This window comes from Alligator sinensis, unplaced genomic scaffold, assembly GCF_000455745.1.
Source record: "Alligator sinensis unplaced genomic scaffold, ASM45574v1 scaffold244_2, whole genome shotgun sequence".
In the NCBI taxonomy this organism is placed as follows: Eukaryota; Metazoa; Chordata; order Crocodylia; family Alligatoridae; genus Alligator; species Alligator sinensis.
In genome coordinates, this window is record NW_005842189.1 from 1,995,041 (window position 1) to 2,008,654 (window position 13,614).

At 43.8% G+C, this 13,614-nt stretch overlaps 1 protein-coding gene across 2 annotated transcripts in view; it reads right to left on the reverse strand.

The window, feature by feature from the left end:
• The window catches only part of ERICH1 (glutamate rich 1), a 135,112-nt gene that overhangs the window by 97,843 nt on the left and 23,655 nt on the right, over nt 1-13,614 (reverse strand). For both annotated transcript variants that reach the window (XM_025207215.1, XM_025207214.1), the window contains exon 2: nt 1,970-2,140. In XM_025207215.1, coding sequence (XP_025063000.1) covers nt 1,970-2,140 — 171 coding nt within the window. The remainder of the gene's footprint in view (nt 1-1,969; nt 2,141-13,614) is intronic.

Here is a 13,614-nt window from a genome sequence, read left to right on the forward strand (position 1 = left end):
TATGGGGGTGCACATGGCGGCGGGGTGTGCTCCCAGAAACTGGAGCCTGGCTGGCTAGAGCCACCCTCCGGCTGCCAGCCAGGCTGCTGCATCACTGCCACTGAAGCCCCAGAAAGCCCCCAGACCATCAGGTAAGACTGCTGGAGTCAGCCCAGGTGCTGGCCCCAGCCTCTGCTACCCCACCTGGGCAACATGCCACACACCAGGGTGCACAGGAACTCCCCGGGGAAAAGAGGCAGTGGCACAACTATATGCTGCTGCTATTTGTCACCAGGGACACGCACATGCAAGTCTTAAAGTCTAATTCAGCTATGACCGAGTCAGTGGAAAAATCTCCACTGATTTCTAGTTCCTACTGACTGAGAACTTTTCTAGTAATTAAGGGAATTTAATCAGTCCTACATAAAAGCAGTGACCAACTGTAGTGCAGAGACAAATGGTATTAGCCTGAAATCAGGCAGAAGGCAGGGCAGGGTTATATTTTAGAGACCAACTTGTTCAGGGATAAGCTTTCATAAGGGACAGTCTAACTCTGTCAGATACAGATACTCTGTTTCATACAGGAACAGGTTTTTTCATGTTTCATAGCATCTGAAGAAGTAAGCTGTCATTTATGAAAGCTTATGCCTCTCTGAACAAGATGGGTGCCACCCTGCCCAGCTGCATTACAGCTGAAGGCTGAACAGTGATTTCTGTTTGAAGAATGATTCAAAGTACTTTAAAATCCACATGCTCAGATTGTCTTCCCATTTCCTTCATCCTACAGATGTGCACAATACTGTTGAGGGTCCAGTTTGGGTTGATATTTCAACAAGATATTCCCAAAATAGACCCCCCACCACCACCACCAAATAAAGCATTTCACAGAAGTCAATGGGTTAACATTTTGCAAGCAGCTCAAGCTCCAATTTTGGTTCTATCATCTTCTATCTGATACAAGTTGGAACATTTTTAGTTAGTGCTTGATCCACTATTTCTCAGAGAAAGCAATATTTAAAAAAATTAGAGGAGGAGCTTGGCAAGTGCGCTTCTGGACAGTCAAAGGGACTGAAGACAGACAGAGAAGCCTCAGCAAGAAGATTTGTAGTTTTCTTAGTATTCTGAGTTAACTTTCACATTAGTTTGCCCAGGAGTAATTTAGTTTGAACAACACAGGGTGCGTCTGCAGATGCAATTACCACGCTGGAATTTTCTGTGCAGAAAACTTAGGTGTGTTAGGGCATGTGTCTAGATGTGCACCCACATCGAAAGCAAACTGAGCCCAACAGGAGCAACCTAAGTCCAGGGTTGCTCCTGCCACGTTCTGCCCTGCTGCAGCAGCCAGGGGGAGCTCCAGGCTCCTCTGGGTGCCAGCCCTGGGCTGGCAGGGGACTCTGGGGAAAGTTCTGGGCTGGCAGGGAGTGTGGGGATCAGGCCTGGGCTCCAGGGGGTGGGGGATGGGAAGGAGCTGTCCTTGCTCTGTGGGCAGCTCCCTCCTAGCTGTGCAGAGATTGGAGCAGGGACAGGAGCTACCCCTGGAGCCAGGATGGCTGGCCCACCCCCCTGAGGCTTGAGACTTAACCAGGCAGCAGCTTTGGCCCCCGCTGTCTGGGTTGACCCAGTCACCATCTAAACATGTGCTTCGGTGCATTAGTTTAAAATGTCATTTTCTACCTTCTGTTTCTGTATCTGTGGGTACTAGCAAATGACACTTTCAGTTACTCTACTGCGCAGTAATTGCTGTGCATGTGTAGATGCCGATGCTTTACTGTGCATTAGATTAGTCTAATGCGCAGTAAAACATCTCATGTAGATGTGCCCACAGTATACAGAATGCAGCATTTCAAACTCTGAGCAAGCAAGACAATTTAAAGCTTGGGGCTCAATTCATAGTACAAGCTTATATTTGAAAACACCATGACTAATTTTTGTTGTAATCCTTTTCAAAGAAAAAAAGAAGCACACGTTCTAACCATGCAGATTGTATTACCTGGTGTATTGGCATGCTCTGATGATGACTGGATACTCTTAGAATCCCTCTGTCCTGTGTCGGAGGCTGGATTCCTTAAAGCTGTCTTTTGTTCTTCTCTTGGAACATGGCTATGAGAAGAAGTGGAGGGAACAGCAGGAAAGAGTTTCTTCAGTACTTTCGCTATGAAGACTGTGGAATAATAGAGACAATTTAAATAGGTAAACTACTTAAGTCTCTATTTTTATACTTCCTTTTCACCCTCTGATTAATAAGGGGCACTTCTCTTTCATCCCACTAACACTGCAAGTCACCATTTTTCAGGGACAGCAAACATGGGTAATCAAGTTGAAATAGATGTACTGGGAAACAGCTTGACTCAAGAGAGTAGGTATAACACTTGTCATAGATCAGCAGCAGGGTTTGAACCCAGAACAGAGAGAATGAAAAACCACATGCACACACACTCTGCTTGAGTGAAAGTTATTTGGCAGTAGTGGAAGCAGCTGTCGTGTCCTGCTTATGACACAGGACATTTTTACAAGCATCCTACACCAGTTTTTTATGACTGCTTAAAATTCAGGTTTCTTATCTGGCACCGAGACATTTCCATTGAGCCACTGATTAAAATCAATAAACTACAAACATTTAATCATTTTAAAGTAACATGGACAGTGCCAACAGCATATGCCAACTTAATACTATAAAAGAGACAGTATTCTCACATGACTCTTCATTTCTTACCATCCCATACCTGCAAGCTGATATCATCATGGTTACTTTTGTACCACACATACCTTTTCCCCAAAAATTAGCCATCCAAAATTGGGATGCATGGGTTGGATGTGGAAGCTGATTTACACTCTAGAACAGATACATGGGGACACTAATGGATGCAGGGGGCTGTGCTGCCCTGCCTTGCCTTCCCAGGCACATGGAGAAGGAGTAGAGTCTGCTGCTCAGGTCACTCACTCTCTCTCCTTGCAAACTTCCAGTTAATATCTGCTACTAATTCAGGAGTGGCTGTGGCAAGGGTAAAACTTGAGCTGCAGAGTTTGCAAGGAGAGTGAGCGATATATGCACCCAGAAGCATTCAACGATAGTTGGCCCATGTTGTGGCAAGGAAGACTGAAAAATATTTTCTACATTCTGCCTTTCCAAAACAAGGTGTGCAACTTATTTAGTAAGACTTGTTGTATGTTAGAAAATATGGTAGTTACTGACATGGTAGAATTACCAATTTTAAAATGCTACATACAAATATATGAACTAGAGCCAAGATTGTCATCTTCCTCATGTGATGCCTGGGTATTTTGTCCACTTTCAAATACATTTTGTTTTTATCACAGGATGTTGTTATCTGTTTAAGAACCTCTCAGATTCTGATGCTCTGCATAGTCAAACATAGACATTACAAAGCAAAAGGGGAAGAGATTTGGGGGAAAAAAATCTAATCTTTAGATTTGACAAGAAAGGACATGCATACTGTGTATGGTAGCCTGCTGTGGATTCTTATAAAAATAACTTTGCTACAGAAAGGTCAGTCAAGTGTAACTAAACATAAGGAAGTTTCCATAATAAAACAGTTTCCTAATACTACAACCTCCAAGCTTGACAGGTATACCTGGAAATCACTTTGAAATTTGTGAAAATACTTGCTCCTTTAATACCACAGATAAAAGTGCTAAAGAGACCCATTTATAAAACTTTTTTAAAAGCCTTTACACTGAATCACTCGTGACAACTATTTTCTTGAAGAAGCAGGCCTGCATATGGTGAAAGAGCAGGCCCTTAAGTCAATGAGTTACTCTGAAAGCAAAATTCTGAAAATGGTGAACATGGAAACATTTGGGTATGTGTGACAGGTTGGGGTGCCTTGTTCAGGTGTAGGGATTTCCTCCATTCTATGATATATTCATGTCTAGAAAAAGCCAGGTATTTAAAATTCTTCAATATTAAGGCTTTTCAGCAGGGGTTTTCATAAAATCATAAAGAAGTAGGGCTGGAAGGGACCTTCAGAGGTTATCTAGTCCAACTCCATGCCTGCACTGAGGCAAGATCATCCCTATCCAAACAATCCTATACAATCCATAATCTGAACTCCACATAACACCATCATCAAATGTGGCACAACAAAAAGTTAAACATGCACACATCAAGAGATGGAATTAAGCCTTAGAATTGCTACTTCATGCTGGGTACTTTTAAAGAGAAATTTAGAAACACATAAACCTCAAAAAGGATCCAAGCCAAATACAATAAAAAGACGCTGATGGATAATTCATCTAGGTAGAAGGAAGTACAGATCACTGTATACTACATAAATATATCCAGAATTTCTTCATGGCAGGAAAGCAAAAGACAAGGTTCTGCCAACAAATACAGTATTTCTCACCACTCTCAAGTTCACCAACTTCTTGTGTTTACAAGTACTAATGATATTAACTGTAAGCAGAGTGCTGACAAAGAATGGGAAAGGAACTGATCAGCAAGAAAAGCCATGCCTTGAAGGTCATAAAGTAGAAGAATAAATTAACCATAGCTCAGGCACTAAAACAAATTCTTTGCCTCAGTTTGCAGTAAGGATGATGATGATGGACATATAGCCCAAGACAATACCAAATAGTACATGGGGATTTAGAACAAGAGAATTAAAAGACAAGGAGGTAAATTAAAAGTGAGATAAAATGTGCCCTGGCAAATCACTGCAAACTGGCCTGATACCTTTGAAGGTATAAAGCTGTTCAGACAAGAGAAGGGGGGGGAAGGAAGAGAGACAGGGGGAGGGCATGTATCTGACTCTGGGTATCAGAGAAGCATTTGTTAAGGTGCCACATGGGAAATTAGCTAAGATAGACTCAATGGAGACAACAGATCCTCTGTCAGAGTAACCTACTGGGACAGAAGGGAAAAGGTATCAAGTAGAGTTGCCAAACTAAGTCTATCCTAGGTCTAGTACTGTTCAGTACATTCATTAATGATTTGGAAGGACATAATGGATTATACATTTAATTAACTTGAGGATGGCACCAAGGTGGGTGGGGTAACAGACACTAAACAACATGATTAGAATTCAAAATGACCTTTATAAAATGAGAAAATGGTACAAAATAAATAGGGGGAACAAGTGCAAAGTACTACACTGTAGAAGAAATATCAAGTACACAAAAAATAACTAACTGGTTAGGCTGCAATATCATACAAAAGGACCTAGAAATTACACTGGATTGCAATTTGAATGAGTAAGCAAGAGTATAATATGGTCCAAAGAGAGACTGGAATATATTAACAGAAGCCATAAATACAAGTCTGGGGAAGTGATTTTTCAGCTCTATTCAGAATTGGTGAGGTGATACCTAGAGTACTGAGTCCAATTTTGGGCACCATACTTCAAGAAATTAGATTAGAATTAGATATCAGAAAGAGTCCAGAAGAGAGCAAGAAAAATTATAAGTAAACTAGAAAATGCCAGGAGTAAAGGTTGCAAGAATTAGGATTATTTAATCTAGAAAAGAGAAGACTATCTAATAAATCTTCAAATACAAAAATGGTGGTTATAAAGAGGGATGACAATAAATTGTTCTGTGTCTACCCAGGACAATAATTAATGGGCTCAAATTGTAACACGGGAGATTTAGTTTGGATATTAGGAAAGCTTTTTATCTATGAGAGTGGTTAAGCATTGAAACACATTACTTAGAACACGGCCAACCTGTGGCACTGGCATACACCAGACTCGGAAGGAGACAAGCAGCACAGTGGTAGATAGGGGAGGAAGAAGAAGGAAGAGCAGCAGATGGGACAGGGAGCACAGGGAAGGAAGAAGAAAGCAGAACAGCAGGTTAGGCAGGGGAAGAACAGAGTGGCACTCAGGGAAGGTGCAGGGCTAATTTGCAGTATAACTGCCAAGAAGGTTAGCCCCCACTGACCTAGAACAGGGGTATCAAGTCACCTGTGGGATACACCCAACCCACAAAGCCCTATCATCTGACCTGAGAAGCCCTATCATCTGGACTGCAGTGCTGCCTGCAGGTCTCAGACTGGAACCACATGCCACATGTAGCACACATCAAAATGGGCCAGATCCAGCATCTGCATGCACTATGAGGGGCTGTATCTGACACGTGGCATATGGTGCTCATGGATTGGCCCCATTTGCCTGTTTTAGTGCATAGGGCTGGTCTGTGGCCCCAGTCTAGCTCCACACTATTCATCCAGCCTACAAGGTTGGATGAATTTGACCCCTGACCTACAGGAGTTGTGGAATCCACTTTATTGGATGTTTAAGTGCAGGTTTGACAAATATTTGCCTGGGATGATCCTGTCACGAGCAAGAATGTGAATTAAATGACCATGTGACATCTCTTCTTTAATACAGTTTTGACACATGGTAAGAGTCTACATAAGGACAATTACCATGGAGCAGCTAAATGTACTACAATGTAAAAATGTAGTTTACTTTTCTACTCCAGTCCCTCAACTGGAGACAACACAGAAGAAGAAAGATCAGTCTGAGGCCGACTGAACCCATGTGATACAGCCACACAAAAGACTAATGAGATTCAAGGTTATATGCCTTTCTTTTTGGGAAGAAGACAAGAAGACAGTACCATAAGACCTCATCTAAATATTCTGCACAATTCACCTATTCGCAAGAAAGATGAGTTCATACAAGAACAGGTGCAAAGAAGGGCTATTAGGATCATCAGGGAAATGGAGAGCCTATCATGAAAGAAAGAGGTTTAAAGAACTTGGCTTGCTTAGTCTAAGAAAATGAATGCTGAGAGAAGAGTATACACCAGGGAGAAGAGATGCTATTTAAACTCAAGGACAAAGCTGGCACATGGACAAATGAGTATGAACTGGTCTTGAATACATTCAGGTTGGAAATTAGACAGTTTCTAACTAATCAGAAGAGTGGAGAGAAGTTCTGGAACAGTACAGTATTTCAATAGGATTAACGGGGCAGAAATCCTAACTCAGTAAAGACAGAGGGTGATACATAATTCTTTTCCTAAACATGACCTGGTTGCCCATAGCAAGTAACAGGTATTGACCCAAAGCTCACTTCCAAACCCACATACCTTCCAGGGGGGTTTGTTTCTTGCTTCATACACAAAACAAATGAAAGACCAGCAGAAGACTACTCTATTAACAACACAGAATTACTACAGTAAATAAGGCGTAACTAGGTCACTTTGTAGTTTTAGAGCAAATCCTTGCTATCTGTTTTATATAATGATAATACCGCCCAATGTTATTTGAATTTACAAGGCTCTAAAGTACTATAGTCTACAGACAGAAGCAAGTCAAAACGAACAAGTCATGAACATAATACAAACAAGTCTGATGAGTCTATTAATCCCATTTTGTGTAATGGATCCAATAAATAAAATTAGAGTGCAGTTCACAAGTGAAAAAAAGAGGTAACGTCTCTTTTTTTCCCCTAAACACTTTAATAAACTTGGCTTATCTCCAAAATAGGGAAAATTGAAAATTCCTAATGTAGTGCCATATATTTCTACCATTGGTTATCTATGATCCCATTGCTTTCAGTGAGAAACCTCTCTTATTTTGCATAAGAATGAAACCAGATATCATTAGAATCAAATTCTACTAACCTCACACAGGATTAGCTCTTTTGATATTAGCTGCACTTCTTAAATAAAGTGCATAGTTTGGCCTTTATTGGCGAATGGCAGTACACAGTTGAAAAAGGCATCACAGAATAGTATGCACACACACAATTTTCATTTAGGAGAGGACCCCTAAGTATTCAAATTTAAATATTGTTTGCTGAGTCTTTTAAAAGCCTCAATTATTTTACTGTGAAGCATAATGACATTTCCTAGAGGCATAAGAATGATGATAAATGTGGCATGTCTAGTAAGAAACAGAAGGAATCATACTTTTGTTAGAAGTTAAGATACTTTATAATATATTCCTAATTTATATACATTAGCTAAAAGAAAAACTGTACTGGAACCAAAAATCCATGGTTCATTTCAGTCATAATGACCATGTTGGGTATACTTCTTTCCCTCTCTTCCCTTCTAGTCAAAACAGTTCTAAAGTAATTGTACACGATTATAAACTAGACCTTACTACCCCCCTCACTCCCCAGCATGACTACATTAGGGAGTGCTGGAAGGGTGCTCAGGAGGTCTAGTCTAATGCCATGCTCAAGGTAGTATCATCTCCATCTAAATCATCCTAGAAAGCAGGGTAGATTTATACCTTAGACCAGTGCTTCCCAAACTTTTCCTCAGCATAACCTCATTTATGGCCCTATTTCCTCAGCATGGCCCTTCACTCTCAACCCATAGCCCCCCACCCCCACAACCCTATCCTCTGATGTTGCGACCCCATTTGGGGTCACAACCCACAGTTTGGGAACTACTGCCTTAAACTAATCAAAATTGCTAGGGACAGATATTATAAAAGCCTGAGCCTGCAGGTTAGTCAAACCTGCAAAGTTTGAACCGATTTGGAGGTGGACAGACATTCCCTTTTCATTCCAAAAATGCAGGCACATGCCTGCAGGGGCTCAGGCTAGAATGTGGGGGATTCTAAAGCAGCCCTCTCTACCCTTCTACAGTGCTGAGCTGACGGGGGGCGGGTGCTGTGGCCAAGCCCTGGCAGGATGCTCCAATTAGGGAGGGGTGTAAACCCCCATGCTGCCTGCAGTCCCAGACTTTTCCCCCCTGGCTGCTCCAAGGGCGGGGGTGTTGCCAGACCCTGCGTCTGTTGATACTGAGCTTTTCAATCTCCATCTCCCTGCTTCTTCAGACTGTCTGCAAACCAGGTAATTTCTAACACCTTTCTCTGTCCCCTCTTGAAGACTGACAGATTGCAGCCCAGCAGGTTGCTTGTCAGAACAAAGTTTATTGGCCCACCAAGCCCTACAAAAGAAAACATCTCTCTCATTGTTTCAATCCCTTTTATCTGCAGGGTACATTTGCATTTGCAAGCCACTAGCTGTCTGCCCTTTGTTTCAGTGAAATTGGAGATCCACACAGACATCTCTCAACATTAGCTAGCATGGAGGGAGCATGGCTAGATGCCAAGTCCCTGTACTAGGGTCCCTGCCACGGGAGAGGGGTGGGAGGGAGGATCCCTGCTTGAGCAGCCAGCGGGGGCGGGGATGGAACAGGGGGAAGCCTAGCAGCTGCTGTAGTACCTCAGCCAGCTGGAGCAGTGGTAGTGCTCTGGCTCAGAAGGAGAGGGGTGGGGCCAACCCTGCTGTGCTCCAGCAGACAGCCCCGCAAACATCTGGGAGGCTGGGGGACTCTGGTTTAAGATAAACCAGGAAGGGGTCTGGGACAGACATTGTATGAATTGGGTTGGCTCAAATCGGTTTCAGCCGTTTTCAAGCTGGTTTATGTGCACTGAACATCTATTCTGTTACAGGTTTAAACCAATTTCTGATTACTTAAATTGGTTTATGTGTAATGTCTGTCCCTGGCCAGTGTGTGTATAACACATAGTACAAGCTTTTATGAGCCAAAGCTCACTTCACTAGATGCGTTGTGTAGACTGACTAGAATCCATTTCCTTTGGTTGAGCCTGATGCCATTCATAAACAGAGAGACATAGTTAGCCATGTTAGTCTGAAGTCAAGTAGAAGGCAAAGTAGCTTTTTACTTTATTGACTAACCATAGTATGTATACGTGAGATTAAGTTCTCACATATGAAAGACTGTGCTCTATCAATTTATTTACATTGGTTAGTTTAAAAGTGCAAAGCTACCCTGCTTTCTGCTTGACTTTAGACTAACACATTGCTTATACAGTCCTAGACAAGTGTATGTCCATCTTTCTTAAAAGCTACAGGAACAAACCCTTACATGATATAAATACTTAACATGATGGCCGAAACATCAAAAACACCCTTTATCTTACCCTCGGGGTGGGAAGGGGAGCTAAACCAAACCCCTCCCTCCTCAAAACCCAAAAAACTAACCCTATTCAAATTCAGTGCTAAAGAAAGGCACTAAAAGACAGCAGCAAAATCAAAAAGATGACTTTCCATGATCTCTATGAGAACCCTCTCCAGATAAGGATTCAAACGTTATTAGGATGCCTTCATAGTCACTGCTTTGTGATATACAATGACTTGCATTGCTGCCAATTTGGTACCTTCAATGAGTACTGCATTCACAAAAAATAAGGGGGGGAAAGATGCTTGCTAGAGCCCTCAAAAAGATTTAATTATGGACAGAGAAGTTCCTCCTCCAACTGTATACACCCTGGACATAATTTTTTTTGCCCCGTTATTTGCCAAATCTCAAAATGAAAGCCTCTTGGGGAATTTAAAATCGTCTGAAATTACCAAGGATACAAGTCACACAAATGAGCTTTTTTTTTTTTTTGGCTTGATGAAAAATAATTTTAAATGTATTCAAGTCTAGAATTAGGAAAAGCATTGGATAAAGAATGGAATTTTACTGGGACAGTAAATTCAGAACAAGCATACACTATGACAATTATTCAAACTATACATGTGAAACAGTGATAAATAGAAAATGCATCAATTGATGTAGGGAGTATTACTTGTATAAGGCTGTGGCAGGGTGCCAAGATATTTATTGTCTTCATTAAAAATCTAGAAGTAAAAGCAACACATTAAACTTCCAGAGGATATGAAATTAGAGTGGGTTTCAAATATCAGCAAATAGAAAAATACAATAGACTGAAAAAGATACCCCCGCCCCCTGACAAAATCCAAACGTTGAAAAATCAGATTTATTTGCAGATTTATGTAAACAGTGAAAGGTCTAAAAGTTTAAGTCAGGAAGCCTAGCTTCTATTCCCAGTTTTGCTGCTGAAGTGTCACCACACTCTGGTTCTCCCCCTTCCCTCTGTCCAGAATCTGTTTTTCAAAATTAATGAATACCCACAGCAGTTATTCACATCAAGGGAAGTTATATTCTCAAATCCCCACCTAATCCTAGATATACCAACATTGCTACACAGCATCTGATGAAGTGAGCCTATGAAAGCTTGTGTGCCCTCTCTTTCCTCTTCTCTCTCTCTCTCAACTAACCAAAGTAAATACTGTCGGGTCTCTCTTTATGTGAATTCATGTTGTGCGAATTTGCTTATATGTGATGACTTTATTTATACCAGAAATTCGCTTTGTGCGAGAAAAATCTGATCTTATGCAAAGTCGGCTGGCAACAAGCTCCCTGCAGGCTGGCAGAGTTCCAGCCTGCAGAGAGCTGGGAGGAAGCGGAAGGAAGGCAGTGAGGCAGGGGGTGCCACGTGCACGTACAATACATGCACATGGCCCCAAATAGCCTTGAGAGCAGCTCTGGCAGATAAGTGGTGCGGGGGGAGAGGGGGACTGAGACCCCTGTGGGGAGGAAGCTGAGCAGGGCTGGGACTGCTGTCCAGCCAGGGGTGCTTGGGACCTGGGGCCACAGTGTGTAGCTGCAGGGCCCCAACAGGGAGCAGAATGAAGTCTCTGGTGGCTTGTCAGGGGAAGGGGAGAGGGAGGGCCCGAGGAACCACCTCCATACAACATCCCGCCAGAGCTATGTTCCGCCCCGACGCAGGCGCACCCGTTCTGCATGCAAACCCTGTAGCCTTAGTGAAAACTGTCATCGATGGCGTGGGAACCCGCACCCTCACTACCTTCCGCACGCGCACCAGAGGGGAACTCCAACAGCTGACAAGAGATACCCGACTGAATCCGGGTGAAACACTGGCAATATGGCTAGGACGACTGATATTAGAGCACGGGTCAGATTTAGTAGACCCGGAGGAGTGTGCTATCCTAATGCGCCAACCCGCATGGAGTGGAGGAGCGTGTAGCGACACAACTCAAGTACTGCGCAACCAGGCTTGGCCAATCCCTTTGTGTGCTGCCATGGTCCCAGCGCTGTTGAACCGAGCTCACGCTTGGCATGTGGATCTGCCTGATGATCCATCGCCCACACAGCTCCTGTATGCAATAGCGGGAGCCAGTTACTTAACCTGGGACCCCGGACTGTATCCACTGACCCTGACTCCACACCAGGCAAACAGTGTTTGGCCGCATCGCTGGTGTAACGATCCTGGCAAGATCCCTGTATCCGCGTCAGCAGTGGAGGCTTGCGTTGAGGTTTATGCAGGTATGAATACACACATGTTCCGTTTGTTATTACACCCGCTGGTAGGGGGGCTGATAGGGAACGTTCTAAGTAGTCTGGGAAAGCTCACCACAGCGCGCAAAGTAGAATCTAAGCCCACCCTGCCAGCGGCGGTACAGGCGATACGAGTGTGGAAAGCAACGCCTAGAAAACCCCGAACTGATCGCTCACTGCGTGGATGACCGCCGGACCACACACTTAAAGAGTGTGCTATGTTTGGCTTTCTGCTAAGCAAAAGCGGTCTGACAAAGAATCAGCTTCGTGGGTTAGGGGATGAAGGGCAAAAAATACTGGCGCTGAACCTAGGCTTTAAGCTTAAAGAGCAGGAGCCAAAGAAAAAAATGAGTAGCGGCCGTTGATACGGGCGATGACGGCCGACCCACTAATGACAAACGCCCGTACGCAACTTATGATGTGAGCGTGACTGCAGACTCTACCCCTATCCCTACATGCTTTTTGCTAGACACGGGAGCTCAAGTAAATGTGTTGAGATCTGAAACACCCCATGTTAAGACATCCAAAGTCATCTTTGTCCAAGGGCTAAACGCCATGACATCTGCGCCCACGGTCAAGTTTTGGATCAACTAAAGGGTACTGCATGGAGTCTTAGGGGGCATAAATATCTTGGGCATCCCCGCAATAAAGGCATTAGCTTTAAAGAACGTCATATACCTAGCACTCCCATTGACTGTGACGTCAGGCGAAAAACACCAGCCAGCGCTAGCAAACCCTACACCCTGGCGGTACCAGCCAATCCCGATGCGCACTGACCTGCAGTCCCAAATTCGAAACCTCTTAGCTGACTTGTGCAAGCAAGAGTGCATTCAGCCCGTAAAATCCTCCACCTACCTTTCGGCCGGATGGGGAATCCCTAAACCAGGAAAGCCGACGGAAGCTCGTCTAGTGGTGCACTACCGACAAGTGAATCGTCGCTGTAAACCACTCCAAATGCCCGCCACACAAACCGTCTCAGACATCCTCGATGGCATGACCGAAATTCAGAGGGGCGGAGAATGGTTTGCCACCACATTAGACTTAAAGGACATGTTTTATTCAATCCCTATACATGACCCGCAAGGGATCCTTAATATGTGTGTAGGCGGACAAATGTTTTCCTGGAAGGTTTGTCCACAAGGTTATTGCAACGCACCAGCCCTAGCAGTCACAGCGATGAATGGGACGATCGACAGCTTTGTTCGTCCCCGCCCAAAGACCGCAGACATTCACATCTGGACCTATGTCGACGATATTGTCATCATGGGGCACGACCGTGCCGCGATCCGCGCCACCACTGCAGACCTAAAGGACCACTTGAGCAATCAAGGATGGACAGTAAACCTGGCTAAGTCCATGAGCGAGCCATCCTCGGACATTAAGTTTTTGGGGACACGATTCACAGGACAATGGCGATCGGGGACGGCACACAATGCTACCCCTGAGTTGTCCTCACTTTGGCCGACCACGCAGGCGGACTTTCAAGGCCTGCTAGGCCAGCTAAATTGGTTCCGCAATTTTATGACGCCATCACATTTA